This window comes from Podarcis muralis, chromosome 6, assembly GCF_964188315.1.
Source record: "Podarcis muralis chromosome 6, rPodMur119.hap1.1, whole genome shotgun sequence".
In the NCBI taxonomy this organism is placed as follows: domain Eukaryota; kingdom Metazoa; phylum Chordata; class Lepidosauria; order Squamata; family Lacertidae; genus Podarcis; species Podarcis muralis.
In genome coordinates, this window is record NC_135660.1 from 16156909 (window position 1) to 16178378 (window position 21470).

The following is a 21470-nucleotide window of genomic DNA, read 5'->3' on the forward strand; positions in this document are numbered from 1 at the left end:
GCAGTATGTGGACCGAGAACTCCCAGAAGTACAAGCTGGATTTAGAAGAGGCAGAGGAACCAGAGACCAAATTGCAAACATGCGCTGGATTATGGAGAAAGCTAGAGAGTTCCAGAAAGACATCTACTTCTGCTTCATTGACTATGCAAAAGCCTTTGACTGTGTCGACCACAGCAAACTATGGCAAGTTCTTAAAGAAATGGGAGTGCCTTATCACCTCATCTGTCTCCTGAGAAATCTCTATGTGAGACAAGAAGCTACAGTTAGAACTGGATATGGAACAACTGATTGGTTCAAAATTGGGAAAGGAGTACGACAAGGCTGTATATTGTCCCCCTGCTTATTTAACTTATATGCAGAATTCATCATGCGAAAGGCTGGGCTGGATGAATCCCAAGCCGGAATTAAGATCGCCGGAAGAAATATCAACAACCTCAGATATGCAGATGACACAACCTTGATGGCAGAAAGTGAGGAGGAATTAAAGAACCTTTTAATGAGGGTGAAAGAGGAGAGCGCAAAATATGGTCTGAAGCTCAACATCAAAAAAACGAAGATCATGGCCACTGGTCCCATCACCTCCTGGCAAATAGAAGGGGAAGAAATGGAGGCAGTGAGAGATTTTATTTTCTTGGGCTCCATGATCACTGCAGATGGTGACAGCAGTCACGAAATTAAAAGACGCCTGCTCCTTGGAAGAAAGGCGATGGCAAATCTAGACAACATCTTAAAAAGTAGAGACATCACCTTACCAACAAAGGTCCGTATAGTTAAAGCCATGGTTTTCCCAGTAGTGATGTATGGAAGTGAGAGCTGGACCATCAAGAAGGCTGATCGCCGAAGAATTGATGCTTTTGAATTATGGTGCTGGAGGAGACTCTGGAGAGTCCCATGGACTGCAAGAAGATCAAACGCATCCATTCTTAAGGAAATCAGACCTGAGTGCTCACTGGAAGGACAGATCGTGAAGTTGAGGCTCCAATACTTTGGCCACCTCATGAGAAGAGAAGACTCCTTGGAAAAGACCCTGATGTTGGGAAAGATGGAGGGCACAAGGAGAAGGGGACGACAGAGGATGAGATGGTTGGATAGTGTTCTTGAAGCTACCAACATGAGCCTGACCAAACTGCGGGAGGCGGTGGAAGACAGGAGTGCCTGGCGTGCTCTGGTCCATGGGGTCACGAAGAGTCGGACACGACTAAACGACTAAACAACAACAAACATGCATAGGAGCATATTGTTCAAACATAAATATTTAACATCAGGATGTCTAGAACCTCAAAGCTGTGTAGAAGGAAATTGCAATTGATAAACCCCTATATATGAGGTGTTGCAGAATTTCATCCCACCAATGCAAATGGTGACATCTCTTTCTTTTTAGTAACAGTCACTTAGAATTATCCATAATTTTTATTAATTCATAAATCATTTGGGGGGAAACAAAACCTTTCCCCACTACTGTTGTTGTTGTTTAAACAAAAGGTTCCTGTAGGTTAAATATAAGTCACTGATGACACCAAGGGGTTAAACTTCCTTTTAGAAATTATGCTCTTGCCTAACAAATTTTCATGACCTAGCTATTTCCCCCCCAATTGATTACACTTTGCTACATTATAATGGAGCCTACGCATTTGTGTCTCGAGACCATACGCTACTATATCCTGACATGTTAAACATCTCCTGTGGCTCACCATACGCATCAGGGATGAGGACCTCCCTCTGTTTTCTCATTATGCCAAACAGTGAAATGTGGAAATAATTCTAATCCTTTCTTCTGCTTCTGTGGTACTCTGAAAAATGTGATAAACTGAATCCAATTAAAAGTCGTTACCGCCACAATGCTCAGTTTCTGTCTCTAACCTTTGTTTTATAATTCATTCTGTTATCTATCTTTATTGTAATTTGGAGGAATAGTCATCTGTGATTACAGCTTTCTTTTAAACAGGAAAACGTGTAATTCCCAGTGTTAATTTGTGACATCCCAATTTAAAAAGATGAAGGTCTACTAATGACTTTATGTTTTCAAGTAGGCTAGGCTGTTTTAAAAATACATATATTGTGAGATAAAGTTTAATTCACTTATAGTCTGTTCTACAATTGCGCTAAGTCAAAATATTAGGAATTAAGCTGATTTTATCCTGGTAACTTCAATGCAGCTGCATTTTGTTTCAAGTGAGAATGCTTGGTTTTTAAGGGGCTTGTGGAATGGGCTGTCAGTTCTAAAGATGGTCTGGGTTTACTGTACATCATTGGGGGCAGCGGTGGTTGAAATCTGAGGCCTGTCTATACAGAAGCAGAAGAGCTTGTGAGCTCACCTGTGACATAGACCTGAGCTTTTGTCTGCTGACAAGCCCAGAGGCAAAACCTGGAGGCTGCATATGTACTGGTAACTACAGTATGCACAATCACAACCATACTAGTAATATCTGTAGTTGATGCTTTATATTAATGGTTAAGAAAATAAAAGATGCAGTGGACATCTCAGTTTGCTTTATTGGTGGGAGTAAAACACACATACCGTGTTTTTTGCACCGTAACACTCACTTTTTTCCTCCTAGAAAGTAAGGGGAAATGTCTGTGCGTGTTATGGAGCGAATGCCTACGGATGGCAGGGGGATCTACTGCAGTCGTGAGCAGAGGATCCATGGTTCCCCTTCCTTCCCTCCTCCGTGGCTTGCTTTGAAACAGCAAAGCGGGAGAAGAGCCGCTGAGTGGGGAGGAGAGAGGGACAGAGAGCCTGCTTACTTTAAAGGAGCAAAGCGGGAGAGGAGAGGAGCCTTCTCCTCTTATACCCCTCTTCTGCATTATTAACAGCATCCTTCTCCACCCACCCCACGCGTGCTCCTTGTCCCTTGAGTGCTTTTCCTTCCCTCCCCACTTAAAACATGGTTACAAAGCACAGATCCACATGGATCCTCAGGATTTTTGCACTGTGTCACCCCAAATTCACCATCAGATCACATAGCATGTCCATGGCTACAGCTTGCACCAAAAAAATCACGCACCCACTGTTGCCTGGGGCCGCAGTGGTGCAAAAACGTGGTTAAAAAGCATGGATCCACATGGATCCTCAGGATTTTTGCATTGGGCTACCCCAAACTCACCGTCAGATCACATGTCTGTGGCCACAGCATGAACCACAAAAATCATACATCCGCTGTTTCGTTTAGAATATTTTTTTTCTTATTTTCCTCCTCTTAAAAACTATGTGCGTGTTATGGTCAGGTGCGTGTTACAGAGCGAAAAATATGGTAATTGCCACACACATTGAAGTGCATGGCTAAGTGTACTAATGTAGGACTCAGTACATATAGATTTCTAGAATGTGGAATAGAAAGTTCTGTTTTTCAGTGTGCGATTCATCAGGCCCAGTATATGACTGCTCAGTTCAATATACTATTTATTTAATCAACATTTTACATTACATTGTTCTTACATTCCAGTTAAGGGAGCAAGTATGGGAAGCCAGCATAATTTATGCTGCCTTTAATTAAGCTAGCCTAAGGTACACCAGATCCAAAGTCCATCCAGGAGTGGAACTACTGATAACTGAGCCAGTTTAAGCCTGGCAGAGGGGAAACAAGCATTTAGAGTTTGTCTTACACGATTCTTGTTGTTGGCATAAGCTCTTCCATGTTCCCAGGTCACTTAACCAAGCTGAACTGAGTTAGGATCCAGTGTATGTCCCCACACCACCTCAGCCGTTCCCCCATCACTCCCATGGAATGCCTGCTTTTTAGGACTTATGTTGGTTTAAATGCTGCCAGTCCAGGGTGAGCGTGGATGTTAAACCGGTATATGTCCAGCTGAGCTAGGGTTGAGGACTTACACTGGCTGGGAATGTCATAACTTGCTGATCTCAGCAAATCTAGGGTGCCCTTAATTTTTAAACCACTGAGTTCAGATAAGTGGAAACTTTATAAATGTATTATTTTCCTAGACACATCCCTGAGCTGGATCTTAGAATTTTGATAACTTTCCCATGGCACTATATTAATATGTTAATGACACTAAATTATTACGTGAAGGTTTAAATACGAAGTGTTACTTTGGAATATTCCCTAAGGCCATTATCTTCCATCTTTTCCCTCTTGGGACTAACCAGTGTGGTGTAGTGGTTAAGAGCGGAAGTCTCGTAATCTGGGGAACCGGGTTTGCGTCTCCGCTCCTCCACATGCAGCTGCTGGGTGACCTTGGACTAGTCACACTCCTTTGAAGTCTCTCAGCCCCACTCACCTCACAGAGTGTTTGTTGTGGGGGAGGAAGGGAAAGGAGCCGCTTTGAAACTCCTTATAGGGAGTGAAAGGCGGGATATCAAATCCAAACTCCTCTTCTTCTTCTTCTTTTCATTTTTTTAAACATCTCTCTCTCTCTCTCTCTCTCTCTCTCTCTCTCTCTCTCTCTCTCTCTCTTTCTCTCTCTCTCCCTCTCCCTCTCCCCCCTCTGCATTTCTCCTTGGCTTTCTGTCCTTCCTTCCTTCCTTCCTTCCTTCCTTCCTTCCTTCCTTCCTTCCTTCCTTCCTTCCTTCCTTCCTTCCTTCCTTCCTTTTTCTCTTGAAAAGAATAGTAATTACCCATCCAGCCAATATACGGTAGTTGATATGTTATGAGTCATAACCAAGCAGATGATAATGCCCTAGAGGTTATTATTTTTAATATCACCAGTATTAGTGGACCAGATACTTACTACTGCAGCCTATTTCATCTATGTAGGGCCATTGATTTTCTTACAGTGTTGACTCTGTAGTATATATAGTATATTCTATTCTATATATACTATATGCTATACTACATATAGGAAGTTTTTCATCTTCCTTTTGTTCCACTTTGTACGTTACCCAGAGAGGATTCTGAAAGTCAAAATAGAACATATTCTGCTGAGCAGACTTTATCAACCAGTGCAAAACTTTAATGGCACTCCCAGGTTGATATAATGCTGTAGTTCAAACCCTGTTAACTGCAAATAATTTTTCATGCTTATGATTTCAGTTGAGTTCTAGTAGAGGAGAAGTATAGATAGTATAAATGCCTTGACCAAAGTTGGTTGGACTAGAGCTATATATAAAATGAGATTTTAAAACTGCAAATAAATTCAGTTTTGTGTTGCTGCAATAATTACCATAGTTTATATATAGAATGCAGCATACTTAATCCCAAACAGGGGTATGCAGGTGCAGCTCCTGCTGACATCAAGGAGAACAGCACCCATGTAATTGAAAAGCAGAATTTGACCCGGAGTCTTTCAATATTGGCCCCTAATTAAGAGACGGTGTCTGGTGCACGTCAAATGCCTTAGACAGTGTTACTCAATTAGACACAGCCGACACTATCCAGAGTCCCAAATGCTGCTAGTTATTGTGCAAGCTGATATTGACATGTTCCAGAAACAATGTGGAGTTCTCATGCAGTTAGCGTATTATTACATGGTATTAACTGCTAGCCGAGAATGACCACTTACTCATATAGAAATGATCTTTCTTAAGCTGCAGCTGCACCCAGCTATGCATCAGGGTTTATATTCCATTCTCCAAAGTGTTCAGTTTTATCAGTGTTTTACTTTTCCTACAGTTCATTATGCCTCTTCAGTAGCTCAGCGCTTTTTGGGCGGGCAGGGAGGTGATTCTTTGTCAACACTCTTTCTATATATCAGTAGCATATAGAAATAAATCATGTCTGATTTGGTGACAATAATAATAATAATAATAATAATAATAATAATAATAATAATAATAAAGTATAGCATTTATATAGTGTTTTTCCCCTAATGCTTCTTAACGTTTTTAATGCTTATGTGAGCAGTCCAGTTCAAGAAACAGAATGGCAAGTGTTATTCATTAATTCTACACAAGAGAGGGTTGTGAATATTGGAATTCAGAATTAGAATTTTTATATTGGAATTCAGATTAGAATTTTTAGCTAATTTATCTGGTGGATGCAGGGGAAGAAGTATATTTCTGGCTCATGCAGTGTGCGCACATATATAATAATAATAATAATAATAATAATAATAATAATAATAATAATAATTTATTTATACCCCACCCATCTGGCTGGGCTTCCCCAGCCACTCTGGGCGGCTTCCAAAAAAATATTAAAATACTATAATACATCAAACATTAAAAGCTTCCCGAAATGTGAGTTAACTGATGCTCTGTGCTTACTAACCAATTAACTTTTAACTCACTCATCTTCCAAGGACTCAAAGTGGCAGACATGACCCCCCCCCGCCCCAATTTATCTTCACAATAACCCAGTTCCAGGTCACTCAGTGAGTTGGCTGAACAGGAATTTGAATGCAGTTCTCCATGATTCCAGCAGCCTAGTCAATACCACATTGACATTCCTGTAGCCAGGATGTAGGGCAAGCCTTCACAACTGGTGACACGACAAGGCAGTCCACTACAGACTTCTAAACCTCCCTGTTTTAGCAGTATGCTTGGCATTGCCAGGCCAAGTTCAAGGTGTTACTATTGGTATATAAACCCCTTAACAGCTTATGGCCAGTTCACCTGCAGGATCACCTTACTCCATGTAAAAGGTAAATAAGCAAAGGACCCCTGGACAGTTAAGCTCAGTCAAAGGCGGCTATGGGGAGTGGTGTTCGTCTTGCTTCAGGCCAAGGGAGCCAGTGTTTTTCCACAGACAGCTTTCAGGGTCATGTGGCCAGCATGACTAAACCACTTCTGGTGCAACGGAACCCTGTGACGGTGTCTAGAGAGCATGGAAACGCCATTTACCATCCCGCCGGAGCAGTACCTATTTATCTACTTCCACTTTGAGGTGCTTTCGAACTGCTAGGTTGGCAGGAGCTGGGACCAAGCAATGGAAGCTCACCCCGTCGCGGGGATTCAAACCACTGACCTTCTGATCAGCAAGTCCTAGGCTCTGTGGTTTAACCCACAGCACCACCCGCAGGTCCATATGGGAGTAGATGGTCCTTATAAGTAGTATCCTGATTTAAGACTTGAACAACCACTTAGAAGCAAAAAAAGCAAAGACCAGTAGCCAAGGGAATTCACATGCTAACTCCCCAATCTGTCTTTCATATTCAGTTTTGAATTTGCATAACGAAGCAAGCAAGAGGATAACATCTGCACTGTTGATAGCAACTTCTGATTATCTCAGACTCCACAGTTGCTTTGATTTTTCAGACTATGAAATATTCTATCTAAAATTTAAATATGTTGGAATGTGAATGCATATCGTATTTCGCTAATTCTCAAGTGCTGACATCTACCTTATGGTAGAATCATGAAACAAAATGCTGCAATACTGTGTATCACTCTGGAATGACTCTATCCAGATACTACATTACAGTTTGTTCTCTATTTCTTTGTGACATTCTTTCAAGTGCAAGATTCTGTCCCATTGTAGTATCCCATCAAGAAGCGGAATATAGAGCAGGATATGAAAATTAAAAAATAGGGCTTTGCATATGTGATCTGGCTCTTGTTGAATTCTATAGGATAAAGCGAATGAGCTAAACTCGGACACAGTTGAGAGTGGACAGAAGATGCTCTACTGCTAAGACAGTAGGATCCATGTTGGGACATGGCATATAATTCAGAAATCTTGCTGAACTAATCTGGTAATGGTTAGTACCTAGATGGGAGACTGCCTATGGACCTTCCTTGAGGTTCTCAGAATAAAGGCAGGATAGACATGAAATTAATACTCCCCCCCCCCACTGCCCCAAGGTCTCTCTGCATTATCACATTATCCTCTGCACAAACACATTTTACTCATAAAATGAAACAGGCCAGCATCCTGTACATTATTATTTAAACATTATTAAGGTGTGCCTTCTTTTTCTTTGAGTAAGCAGGAACAGGGGGCCTCTTATTTGTCAAGTGTCATTGTTGCGCAAGTCCTACTTGTTTATTAACCCCCCCCCCCATTTCTTTTCTGAAGTGAAATAAATCCAGAAGTAGTTAGTTTTGTATTGCCTTTCTAACATTTTATGGGATTGGCACTTACTAGAACTCCCACTTCTGCTGGATATGCACAGTATTTTCTTTGTGCAGATTTTTTCCCTGCAATAATGGGTTAGCAGCAAGAAAGAAAACAGAATAGTGTTGCAAAATATCCATGCTGCAAGCAAGCTTTTTGTAAAAGCTGAAGTTGCCATCAAGATAGACAGATAAAAGAAATGCTAAACATTCTGTGGCCTATATTCCCCTCTGTTACAGGCAAGAGAAACGCTATAGATTTCAACTAATGACAAAAATCTGATTGTAATCTTACTTACATATATATGTCAACCTTAAAGTAACTCCATTGACATTTTCAACTTGCACACCAGAGTGAGTATTATCAGAATTTGGATTGGTATAGCTCAATAAAATCAAACACTGTCTAGAAGGAGGTAATAACTCACATTGAATAATATTAATGAGGTGAGTAGTTTTCTACAATTCCATAGGGCTTCTGGAATGTCTAACCAACTATTCAGCACAAGTAGCAGAAGTATAATCAAGCTCTTGATTCATTCACACCTACATTAGGTTCAGTTGACATGAACATATAATAATGTGAAACTCATCAGTATATGGGGGATCTTGTTTGTTGCACAGATTCCTTAGGAATACAGTTCATCTATCCCTTAATCATATTTGAAATTTCGTTTCAAAAATATAACCTTTTGGTGAAAAAGCTTAGAATTTGCAATTGATATGTGAGTTTAGTCAAGCATCGAAGGCTGCAATCTTATATACACTTACCTGAGAGTAAGGCCCATTGGACTCAGCTAGACTTACTTCTCAGTAGATATACATAGGATTGTGCTATAAAAGTAAATTTGTTTAATGGTTTCTGATCAAAATGAAAAAAACAAACCATGTTGATGTTGATTCAACCCAAACGGCCCAGTAAAGAAATATCTCAGGGACTGCCTCTCCCCATATGAACTGCCCCATGCCCTGTGATCATCATGCGAGGCACTTCTTTGTGTGCCTCCTCCACGAGAGGTCTGGAGGGGGGCAAAATGAGAATGGGCCTTTTCTGCAGTGGCTCCCTGTTTGTGGAATGCTTTCCCCAGGGAGGCTTGCCTGGCGCCTTCATTATGTTTCTTTAGATGCCAGGGGAAAATGTTGTACAACATTCTATTTAAATGTGTTTTGGGGGGTGTTATTGGATTGTTTTCATTTTTGTTCTTGTTTTTTATTATGTATTTTGTGCTCTCATTTTGTATTTTTATGTCGTGAATGACTCTTTGATCTTCAGTTGGAGGGTGGTATACTTCTTCTTCTTCTTCTTCTTCTTCTTCTTCTTCTTCTTCTTATTATTATTATTATGTGCCATAGCTGTAAAAAAATGCAGATTCCATGCTAGGGATGATTAGGAAACAAACTGAAAATAAAACTGCCAAGAGCATAATATTGCTGCACAAATCTATGGTGTGACCACACTACGTATACTGTATACAGTTCTGGTTAATATAGTGGTGGACCCTGGGGTCTCAATGTCAGTGGTGCCCTGTGTGACACCCAATTTTGGTACCCCCACCTCTCTTTCTGTATTGTAAACAATAGTTGTGGCTTCCCCTGTAGCTCCCCAAGGCTCTGTACCTGGTACAAACCAGACACACTCCCTTAAATCCACTTCTGGGTTACTTCACCTCAAAAAGGATATTGTGGGATTGGAAAAGCTTCTGAAAAGGGCAACCATATTGATCAAAGGGCTGCAGCAACCCCAGTGAGGAAAGGTTACAACATTTGGGCCTTTTTAGTTTACTGAAAAGGAGAGCAATGGTAGAACATTATGCATGGTGTGGAGGAAGTGGACAGAGGAAGGTTTTGCAACACTAGCGCTTGGGGACATCAAATGAAGCTGAATGTTGGAAGATTCAGGACAGACAAAAGAGAGCACTTCTTATAGTGTATAGTTAAACTCTGGAATTTGCCCCCGCAAGAGGTAGCGAAGGCCACTGACTTGGTGGGCTTTAAATGAGGATTGGACAAATTCATGGAGGAGAGGTTATCAGCAGCTACTAACCCTGATGGCTATGTTCTACCTTCACCATTGGAGGCAGTATGCCTCTAAATAAAGGCGCTGGTGTCTGCAGGAGGGAGCAAGTATTGTCATGCTCAGACCTTCCTTGTGTGCTTCCCAGAGGCATCTGGTTAGCCACTGTGAGAACAGGATGCTGGACTAGATGGGCTACAGGCCTGATCCAGCCGGGTTCTTCTTAGGTAGTTATGCTCTTATTCTAATAGTCACACTTTTAATTCACACTGGTGGAGGACACCTGAAATTAAAACAATACTGCTATGCTTTTGTAAAAAATAATAATCCATGATCTAGTGACACTTAAGCAATTTTAAGACTTTTTGATTTCAAGCATGCACTTTCAACCAATGAAATAATTGCTACTTAAAACTGCTTAGCTTTGGCTGAATTCTAAAGAACTGAGAGAAAAATGGAAACATGCCTCCTGCAAGGCCAGAAATGGAAAAACTGGAAATTTACAGATCAGTTATATATATGATTTTTTTTCTTCCTTTCATGATCATGAAGAAAATGCTTTTAAAAACAAGGTTTGGGAATAATACTATTCCAGCCATTTATGCTGTTTCAAGACCCAAGGTTCAAAGGTAGTAATGTTTGTGATGGTAACATTGCTGCTCCATATGATGGGATTACTTAAAAAAAAGTAACGCTCTTACTTATGTAGGAAAAGCACTTTAAATAATGTAGAATATGGGACATTTTCAGGCATTCAGACTTGTCCATGCAGTCTTAATAGCTTGGAACTTGCCTAAAAGAGAGGGGATTCTCAAAATGCTGAATTTTGCACTTCGTCGCAAAAAAAAATTATTAACTGAGTACATTTGTGGAATTACTAAATACACATACCCTGGACTTCTATTGCACTGTATTTAGCTACTAACTTCAAACCTACCTCTGTATTTGGATTATTAGCTACTTTCGCTGAAGGTTAAGGAGCCCTGACTGCTTTAAAATTCCCTAACTCTCTCTCACACACATTCTATTGCAATCTTGTTTTGCCTTTGGAATGGAAAAGGATAATAAAGCAGCTAAATGGTTAAGCATTTGTCCAAGTGGAAGGAAGTCAACCCCCCTGCTCATATTCCACACAGAAGCCTAGGTTACTGTTTAAACTGACCCCAGGCTCCACAGAGGTTAAAGCTCTGGCATTAGCCTTGGCACAGAGCTGCTCTATCATCTTCATCAGGAATATCCCAGCCGTAGTCATGTGCATTCTTTCCTGCCAACATAACACATTTGTGCAGAATGTGCACACACTGGTGTCTACCCTGGTCTTTTAGTAGCAATTAACCTTTCCTACAGGGTTTCCTTTGAAGCTTGCTCGTGTTTTTATTGCAAAATAGCAATGAGGATTTTGTTTAATGAAGGGAAATGTCTAAACTTCCATGTTACCTAATCTATTCTATTCCCCAACTCAGACATTGCAATTATATTACCCAATTCCTAACAGGGACAATTTTATGATCTTAAAGAGGTCTGCCTGGAAATCAAAACTGCAACAATTGTGTTTGTGTATTTGCTTCCCAATTTTAGGTTTTCTGGGGCTTGTTTCATGTGGAGATAAATTATGTTGGCTGAGGAAATTAAGGATGCTTTCCTCCCAACATCTGTTTTCATAAAGATTGAAAGATCAAGAAGCAAAATAGTTTTAGCACCCATGAGAACTTGCCCCATTTGTGAACGTAACAGAATGGTTTCTGCGAACAAAGAAAGCCTCTCATTAACAGAAAGTGTGAAAGTACACTTTTCTCTGACCTGTGCAGCCTGGGTGATTTGGAACATGTTTAGAAATGCAGTTATAATCAAATTAAACATTATGAATTATTGGTTGAGAAACATTCTTGCAGGTATTTTGCCAAAAGTCACTAGCAACTTGACAATTGTATTGTTTTCATAAAAAAGGTTGCGATGGTATATACGTTCAGTTTGATAAGGGAGATGCTATTTCCCCCCCTGTAAATGTGCTACTAAGGAATGTTTGGGTTTTGATGGGAGATCTTTTGATCAGTTACTGTTATGTTTACTTGTAATGTTCATATTTATGCCAGATGCAGAGAGATCCAACCAGAAAACCTACATTAAAATAAATTGTAAGAGAGAAATGTGACATCTGATTACTAAGCCTCTTTGCTTGCCTAACTCTGGTTTCCTCCATTCCTGAAATCAGGGGTGGCAGCCTGTAATCAAAGGGGTCAGTTTATTCTGGAGAATCTGGGCCAGGAACCAGGAATGATTAACTTCGTAATATGTTGGCACCATGGTATTGCATTAATAAAGTGGAGAAAGTTGCTTTTTACTAGATACAGTGGTACCTTGGGTTACAGATGCTTCAGGTTATAGACTCCGCTAACCCAGAAATAGTACCTCGGGTTAAAAACTTTGCTTCAGGATGAGAACAGAAATCGTGCGGTGGCGGCGCAGCAGCAGTGGGAGGCCCCATTAGCTAAAGTGGTGCTTCAGGTTAATAACAGTTTCAGGTTAAGAGCGGACCTCCAGAACGAATTAAGTTCCTAACCTGAGGTACCACTGTACTACTCTTTGTCCATTTAGCCCTGTATTGTCTACTCTGGCTGGTAATAGCTTTCTCAAGCAGAGTATTTTCCATTAGTTACCACCTGATCCTACCACCTGAAAAAGCCAGAGTTTAAGAACAAGAGCCTCCTGGATCAGGCAAAAGACTCATCTAGTCCAGCATCCTGTTCTCAGAGTGGCTTCCCATGGGAAGCCTGCAGGCAGGACCTAAAGGTTCCCCTCTCTTTTAAAATCATTAAAACAAATGACTCCCTGCAAGTAGGAAATCAGCAACACCTACTAAAGTCTCTTGTCTGAGCATTTCTCCCTGGTGTGCAAGTTTTCTGTTTGCAAGGCATGGGGTATTTTTTTTTGGGGGGGGGAGGAAGTATTTTGGTTGTGGTGGTTTCAACCTATGGGAATATGTATATATATATAGTGCACCCTGCACCCTTCTGAAGTGGTGCAGCTCATTCTGCCACTTCAGATGCATCTCATTGTGCTATATGTGTACAGCAGACCTAACTCTGAACTTTTAAAAAACTGAGCATGCCATAGCTACGAAAAAGTGGGCAAATCACCATCTCTCAGACATGCAATGAGAAAATAAACTATTGTAAGCTGCCCTGATCTCTTATGGCAAGGTGAAAAATAAATATAAATAAATATCCCAATTCTGCTTCAGTGGTCACCTCTCATAATACTAGAACTCGGGGTCACCAAGTGAAATTAATTGGCAATAGGTTCAAGACAGACAAAGGGAAGCTTTATACCACACCATAACTAACATGAATTTACTGCCACAAGGTACTGTGGTGGCCGCTAGCTTATATAAAGGGTGTGTGTGTTTTAAGGATTTGACAAGTCCATTAAAGAGTGATCTAGCCTGCCAACCATGATAACTAAATTGAACGTCCATATTAGTCAACATAGCTCCAAATAACCATATGCCAGGGTGACTGACAGCCAAGAGTTGCTGGCAGAAAGAGAATGCTAGATGAGACAGACCTTTGCTCTGATCCAGCAGATTAGTTCTTAGAGGTGGTCATGACAGCAGTGTGGAGGCTTCCAGAAACATGGTTTGTGCTACAGTTGCTCCACGGAGTGGTTGGATCTCATAGAGTGCCGTATCACACATTTGTTGACGCTGCAAGTGGTGGTATGAGCACTCATCCCCGGCTTGGGTGATCCATATAGCAAGCCATACTATATGCTATGACTGCCACATGGGGAAGCCATCACACAAAGTTTTGTTTCAGATATCTTCCATGCTATCGACATAACATGCAGTTCAATCATAACACAAATAGTTTATGTTAAATTATTTCTAATAAGTTCCATAGCTATTTTCTGCTGTTAAATTATCTGAAATTAGTTTTGGGTGCTGCTAATGGTCACTTTCTATATTTCCTTTTGAAATTCCTGACAGGGCTGGAGTACCCTTATGTGGTTTGCTATATATGCTCTTTTCTAGAGAAATCATATCAAGCCCTTGTCATTCATGCCTTAGTTCATTTCTAGGTTGGATACTGTAATTCCTGCTACATTGTCACCAGGGGCAGCCCAATCTAGAAACTACAGTTGGTTGAGAATACTGTAGCCAGATTTGTATCTGCTTTTGGCAGATTGGCTTCCAGTTTGGTTCAAAGGTTCAATTCCAGTTGCTGGCTTTGACCCTCAAAGGTCCAAGACTATGGTGTTTTTGAAACTATCTCCACCCATATGACCCTGCTAGACACCTGTGCTCTGTTTCTGAATTCCTCCTTGTTGTCCCTTTGCCAACCAAAGTATGACTGGTAAGGACAAGAGAAAAGGGCCTTTTCAGTTGTGATGGAATAAGAAAGGTCTGCCTGCCCACTTCTTTGATTGATTTTAAATAGGCTCTTAAGACTGTTTAAGCACATCCACTCATCTTGCCCTTCATGTTTGGAATCCTTTTCAGATAATGAGTGTGTATATGAAAGCTTCCCTGAGATTCCTTTGGAAGAAACATCTGAAAATGATGGAGAACCAAGCACTTTGTCACTCAGTATTCATGAACAATCATCTCCAGCAACATCAAGTGAAGCCTTCACACCAAAGGAGGGATCTCCTTACAAAGCACCAATATACATTCCTGATGACATACCAATTCCATCAGAGTTTGAGCTTCGAGAATCAAATATTCCTGGAGCCGGATTAGGGATATGGGCCAAAAGGAAGATTGAAGTAGGTGAAAGATTTGGACCATATGTAGGAGAACATAGCCCAAGTCTGAAAGATCCTGGCAATGGATGGGAGGTAGGAAAATGTATATGTTATTGTGTTATATTCAGTGATAATCTGTTTCCTTTAATAAAGGCAGGATTCCTAATGGATAAGTGCAGATATTTTTGAAATAACATTTTTGGTGTATCTAAGGATTGATAATATTGGGTCGTACAATTCTGGGTTGTTATAGAACAGAACACATTTAGGTAGAGATGAGACTGTGAATTGCTCACATTTCCTCCTACATCAATCCACCCTGGCTTTGCAATTTCAAATGCCTTCATTAAGATGAATGGTGAGAAGTAGGAAAAGGCAGTCATTATCTGAACTTGCTTTGATGGTTTTTGGATCCCCCCCCCCCTTTGTTGGCTTTTGGTGATGTTTTGAATATGCCACATAATATGAAAACATATCCTTCCATTAAAATGGTGTCATTTTTTTGAAAATTACCAGAATGCAGATTTTGCTTTTTGTACCCTGAGAGCCATCTTGTAGAACTATGATGTTTGCAATGCTGTTTATAGTATATAGTATCACAGGCCATCCATTAAAATAGTACATGAGCATGTCATCCTGGAAATTTAGGTCGTGGTAATTCTTCCTTCTCCTTCTTTCTGAGTCCTGTGGCTTGTCAAGCCCTAACAGAATGCCCTTTGGTTTCTTCTAATTCTCATAGCTTCTCATATATCATGACCGCCTTGCCCTATTCCCTCCATTCCTTGTGGACCAGGTTCATTTACCAACACATTATGTCTGGCCTTAGACAACAGTGAGCCAGGCCTGCTCTCTTCCTTGCCTGACAGCATCAGGCCATTTATTACCCCCCCCCCCAAATCAGAGAAATATGTGCCTCCTAGAGGATCTTGAGATAGAAAAGTCCTTTAGATTTCCACATTCAAATTTTACCACCTGTAATTGAGAGTTCCCATTGTTACTGGGGCAAGTCCAGTCAAAGATATTTAGCCACCTGAGGCAGAGCAACAAATTGCACCCTCTATGAATTAACTCAAACGCTGCCTGGTTAAGTTTAACACCTAACCTGAGACAGAAAATCTCACAAGCTCATTGACAGTAGAAATAAAGCAATAAGCAACAGTTTTCTTCCTTTGTCATTCCCACCAAAATCAGCTGCCTTAGTCAGCTGCTTCACTTAGTCAGCTGTGGGTGTGGGAGGAGCATGGCATACTGAGTGACCAGCTGACCAGGCAGCTTTACCTTGCAGTAGCTTGGCAAGTTACTCATTAGGGCTTGGGAGAGGAGTATCTTTCAGCCTGACCAAGTGAGAAGAAGACGTTATCCCTACTCGAAATAAATTAAAAAATTAAAAAATTGTCCAGTAGCACCTTAGAGACCAACTAAGTTTGTTCTGGGTATAAGCTTTGTGTGCATGCACACTTCTTCAGATACAAAAGCTTATACCCAGAAACAAAATTTATTTTGACTGCGTCAGACCAACATGGCTACCTACCTGAATCTATTATCTTCACTCGTCCATGCATGTATAAGGCAGGTCTTCCATGGACAGGACCATTATATTCTGGCTTTTCTATTCCTGGGACTTTTGACTTCCTCACAGCAACTCATCATTTATTTATTCTGTCTGGTTCATACTGCAGATTTATTTCATTTTGCTGCATTCTGCATCTGATGCTGGAGCATCAGGCAAGATCCTAAGTTAAGAGGACAGCAGTGTGGGCTCCCTGCTACCTCAGCAAAGGCATAGATCAGTTTACCTCAAGGTTTACCGCCATTGCCACATCCCAGGATGTTTGGGTGGCACTCACAGGACTGGTTCAAATTGTCACAGCAGTTGCCTTCCAACTTCCAACATTTCCCCAGCAGGCGACCCACTCACTCAAATAGCATGTGAATTGTCAGAAACATGAGCCATGCCTGCCTGCCATGCCTTGCCTTGCTACTGCGAACCTGAACCCAATAAAGTTGCGGCCTGTCTTTTATCCAGTCTTGAGTCCTGTGTGGGTTTTTCCCCACACAGAGTTTCATTCCTGTCTGTGGCTGCAAAGCATGCAAGCATTATATTCACCCAGTGGGAATGCCCAGGCACTGTTCAACTTCTCTGGCTCCCATTTCTTTTTAAAAAATATGTCATATTAAAAATAAATCTAGTCTTACTCTTTTCTCACCTCTCTTGTATATGCAGAAAAGCCACAAGGTGGCTCTTTATCACTTTATGCTTTGATGCTGCTTATTATGTGGGAGTATGGTCATGCCTTCTCAAATATATCACCTTGTAGTTCATGAGGGCTTTTCATAGAATCTTGCTGATTTCCTGGAAACAAGGTACAAGGTAGATGAGATAGAATGTGTCTATCTGTGCAAATAAAATGGCATGTTGAAACTGAGACCTCTAGTCAACATTGCTCTGATGCGATCTTAACAAAAATACTGTAAGAGCCATTTATATAGCCTCTTTAAGAGCACATAATAAATATAGCCACACCCTCCATCTTGTTGCTAAAGGTGGAAGGAAATCATAGTTTGCATTGTTATCTCTACTAAGGAAGGAATCCAGTATTGCATTATTACAGTTGTTCCATCAGTACAAAAATGTATGCTTGTCAGACAGAACAGTGTCCCTTCCCCTCATGTGGGGTATGCAGGGGGAGGAGATGGAAGACACCCTGATGCGCTAGTGGGACTCATTGCGCTGCTGCAATTATTTAGTTGAATCTGGCCCTAACAATTTATGTTTGGGTGTACTCAATATTTTATATCTACAGATTTCAACTAAGCACCCAGTATTAAAATGTAGCAACCCCCCCAACATACAAAAACAGCCATACTTTTAAAAGCAAACTTTTAATAATATATAAGAGTAATATTTGTAAACATATGGGCCTTAGTTTGCTGATAGTTAATAACAAGTATCTAGTTTGGAGCATTTATAACTTGAAGTAGTTGCTGTTCAAAACTGGCCTCTTTTTCTTTTTTAAATGACTCTCTCCTAATAGGTCAGATGGAAGGATTGAAAACTATAATTAAAAATTGTGATTGAATGTGCAGAAATATATACTACAACCTAGCATCCTCCTAACACCATAGAATGTTGCAATACCCATACAAAGATTGTGCCCATATGAAGTCTGCAATATCATGGCAATTGTGCTTGTTCAAATGCTTCACGTATTCAATGTGTTGTGGGACAAAAAATAAAATAAAAATGTTGTGACATAGTTCTGTTTGGGTCATAATTGGAGTGCTGTAGAGCAGCTTAAATGAAAAGCTATAAATTTGAATTTGATCTCAGTTTGTGGGTCCAAAGCTGAGCATCGTCTAATCAGGTATTGCTTGGCTAAAGTACAAATCGAACAAGAGGTCACTGGGCAAGGGCAAAGGTCAAGCTTTTTTGCAGTTTGTCACTGCAGTTTTAGTATTTGCCAGCAGGCCAATCATGTGTTGAGGCCAAGTATTTGTAGCTCACTGCAAAAAAGAGAACGGCCTGCTTCTTAATCAACAAAGAAAACAGATTTTAAACAGCTGTCAGCAATTTACAAAACAACCTATGTTAAAAAAACACAAAACATAAAAGTTGTGATTTCACCATACTTTGTTCCTTGGGAAAGATGTGAGGAATAACTACTTGGAAAATGCTATGAAAGGAAACTTCAAATCCTTCCCTAGGACTTGGATAATTTGCATGTGTGTGCAGATGCATTCATTCCCTCTCCTCTCTACTGCAGCTTGTTGAACATTTTGGTTCCTCCTGTTCTGTGGTTTGAAAGATTTAATCATCATGTTCATGGAGACATAGTTTATCCCTAGTGGTTTTCGGATTCATTGTATATTAATGCTTGAGCTGGGTATTAGGAAAGTGGAAACAGAAGGCATCAGATCCAAAATATAAAACAGAAAATGCCTCACATTTTTATTACAAGTGTGAACAACTTGGGACATGATTATTTGCATGTTTTAATTAATTAATTGAAACAAACTAAAAGTAATGCTGCAACGTGCTGCCCCAAGGGCTGGGGCTAGATAACATCATTTAACCAAAGACATAAATGAAATTCAAATTCAGTTAACCAAAATACAAGCAGTGCTCAGGCTTTTACATCTGCAGTCTACTGTGGTAACAATATGATTTTATATGTTGTTCAAGATGGCAGCAGAAAACTCCCTGGATGCTGCATAGTTTAATGGAGAAGGCACACAATGATGTTTGCTCTGGGGGTGAGGTTTGACACATTCTGCCTGCATATAGGTGATGAGAAATTCTCAGTGGCTTTCCTTAATGGGGAAATGATCCCAGTCCTTTTAGTCTTGAAGGCCCTCTGCCTTGTAGATCACACCAATAACCTGCTCCTCATACACAAACCATAGGGTTGGTACCAATGTGAATGAAATATCAACTTATCCAAATATTTCAGGTATGCTTTGGGACACATATTGAAATAAATATTTGAAGCAAACATTTCAGACAATATGTCTACCACCAAGGTCAACGAAAGCTGTGAAAATCTGGAAGTCATTCATATTTTTATGTGAATGCCTGAAATGAAGTAAGAACATAAGATGAGCCTGCTGGATCAAGTTAATGGCCCATCTAGTTCAGCATTTTGTTCTCACAGTAGCCAACCAGATGCCTGTGCAAAGCCTGCAAGCAGGACTGAGTGCAAAGGCATAAATTCAAGTCCATATAAGAGCCATCATACAATTCTAAAACCTGCTTCCTAAAAATCAGCAGGGAGGAAGGGAAGTGCATATACCTAGGGAGAGAGTTCCTCAGTGTTTAGCATCACTGCTGAAAAGGCCCTGCTTTTTATAGCAACCCATCATCCTTCAGACAGAGTAGGATATTTAAGGAAGATCTTAATGTGCTGCTTGACTCATGTGGGAGAAGGCTGTCTTGAGATGTGATTGACACTGATCCATGGGTCCATCCAGTGCTGCTTCTGTCATGTCATGTCTGGAAATCAAGTGGGGCATTCCAATGTCATAGCCACTTCCCATATTGACATGGGGAGTAGCCACTCTAAAAACTGCTTCTTTCTTTCCAAAGTAAACAACTGTAAATCTGAACGGCAAGCACTGTTTGGTGTAGTATTTAAGACATAACTGTAAAAACATTTTATAGGGATCAGACTTTGGCCAAATCTTGGAATGAATGCCTAACCAATTTTGAAGCAAAGTTATCTGCATGTTAACTGTAGGGTCCATTGGGATTTTTTGCTGAACAGGAATACAGGTAATATAGGGACATGGGTGGCGCTGTGGTCTAAAACGCTGAGCCTCTTGGGTTTGCTGATCAGAAGGTTGGCACTTTGAAACCATGCGATGAGCTGAGCTCCTGTCGTTTCCCCCCAGCTCCTGCCAACCTAGCAGTTTGAAAGCATACCAGTGCAAGTAGATAAATAGGTACCACCGTGGCGGGAAGGTAAACAGTGTTTCTGTGCGCTCTGGCACTTGTCACGGTCCTCCGTGCGCCAGTAGCAGTTTAGTCTTGCCGGCCACATGACCCAGAAAGCTGTCTGTGGACAAATGCCAGTTCCCTCGGCCTGAAGCGAGATGAGCACTGCACCCCATAGTCGTCTTTGACTGGACATAACCATCCAGGGGTCCTTTACCTTTTACCTTTACTTTATAGGGAATATTGTGAAAGAACCTCAGCAAGGGGAAAACTACACATTACATGGAAGGCATGCTTTATCAAGCATGCTTACAACTGGCCTTCCTTTCTTCCTTCTCTCTTTCTCTCTCTCTCTTGCCTTCTCATTCTCACTCTCTGTAGCAAAAGTAGCTGAATGAGACTCCAGTATGACCACAGCAGGAGGGTGATTTCACCCTTTAACCCTTTACCTCTGTAACACTTTCCTGCCAAGACTCTCCCCTGAAGCTATTTGCCCCCAAAGGTAGTATTTCAGGGCAAAATAGCAGTGGGTGGGCAGGGAAATGAGATAATATTCAGCAGGGAAATAGCAAGCAAAGGTAAAGTTAAACCCCTTTTGCTGTTTTGGTGGCTGCTTTTGCTTTTTAAAAGTGTAGTTTTTTAAAGCAGACTTTTAAATGCACATGTTTAAAGTAACGCGTAGTTTGGCCCTGAAAGAAAACAATATTCTAATACTAAATGAAAAGATTGACAGACTGCTCCTGATATTACCTTTAAAGAAAGATATACTGTTCAGCTCCTTAGGAAGATACAAAACCTAAAAATGAAGAAAAAGACAAAATAATCATAGGAACTATTTTTTTAAAAAAATTGACACACACTCATAATTCTTCCCATTAAATAAATGTTGATAAAAAATTTTTTATTATGAAATGACACATTATGCAAGCTGGGATTCAAAGATGAGTTCCTTACGTTAAGTATAGTAGATGCCATTAAGGAAAACAGTCAATATGTCACTAAGCCACAGCCTGTAAAATTAAATTGATTTGGTAAATGTAAGTAAGATAGATCTGTTTGCTTTCATCATCAATTTCGAGGGGGTGAACAGGTGATGTCACCAACCTGGGAGCGATAAAGATGCAGGACCATCTGGAAAGCTTGGTGATGGATGGGCAACTGCTTTTGGATGGTGACAGTGCTGTGGCACTTTGTCACTTGGGATGCAGTACTTAATAACTTTTCAATACCATCATAATAAATTTCACTGCCTTATTAATATAGAAATGGTGAGTTATTACTGTGATGGCCATTGTAAATAACAGGAGATGCAGCTGTCAAAAGCTGATTGTTTG

At 40.6% G+C, this 21470-nt stretch overlaps 1 protein-coding gene across 14 annotated transcripts in view; it reads left to right on the forward strand.

The window, feature by feature from the left end:
- MECOM (MDS1 and EVI1 complex locus) overlaps positions 1-21470 on the forward strand; it is a 469813-nt gene that overhangs the window by 204048 nt on the left and 244295 nt on the right. For all 14 annotated transcript variants that reach the window (XM_028731496.2, XM_028731500.2, XM_028731495.2 and 11 more), the window contains exon 2: positions 14461-14798. In XM_028731496.2, the coding sequence (XP_028587329.2) occupies positions 14461-14798 (338 nt within the window). The remainder of the gene's footprint in view (positions 1-14460; positions 14799-21470) is intronic.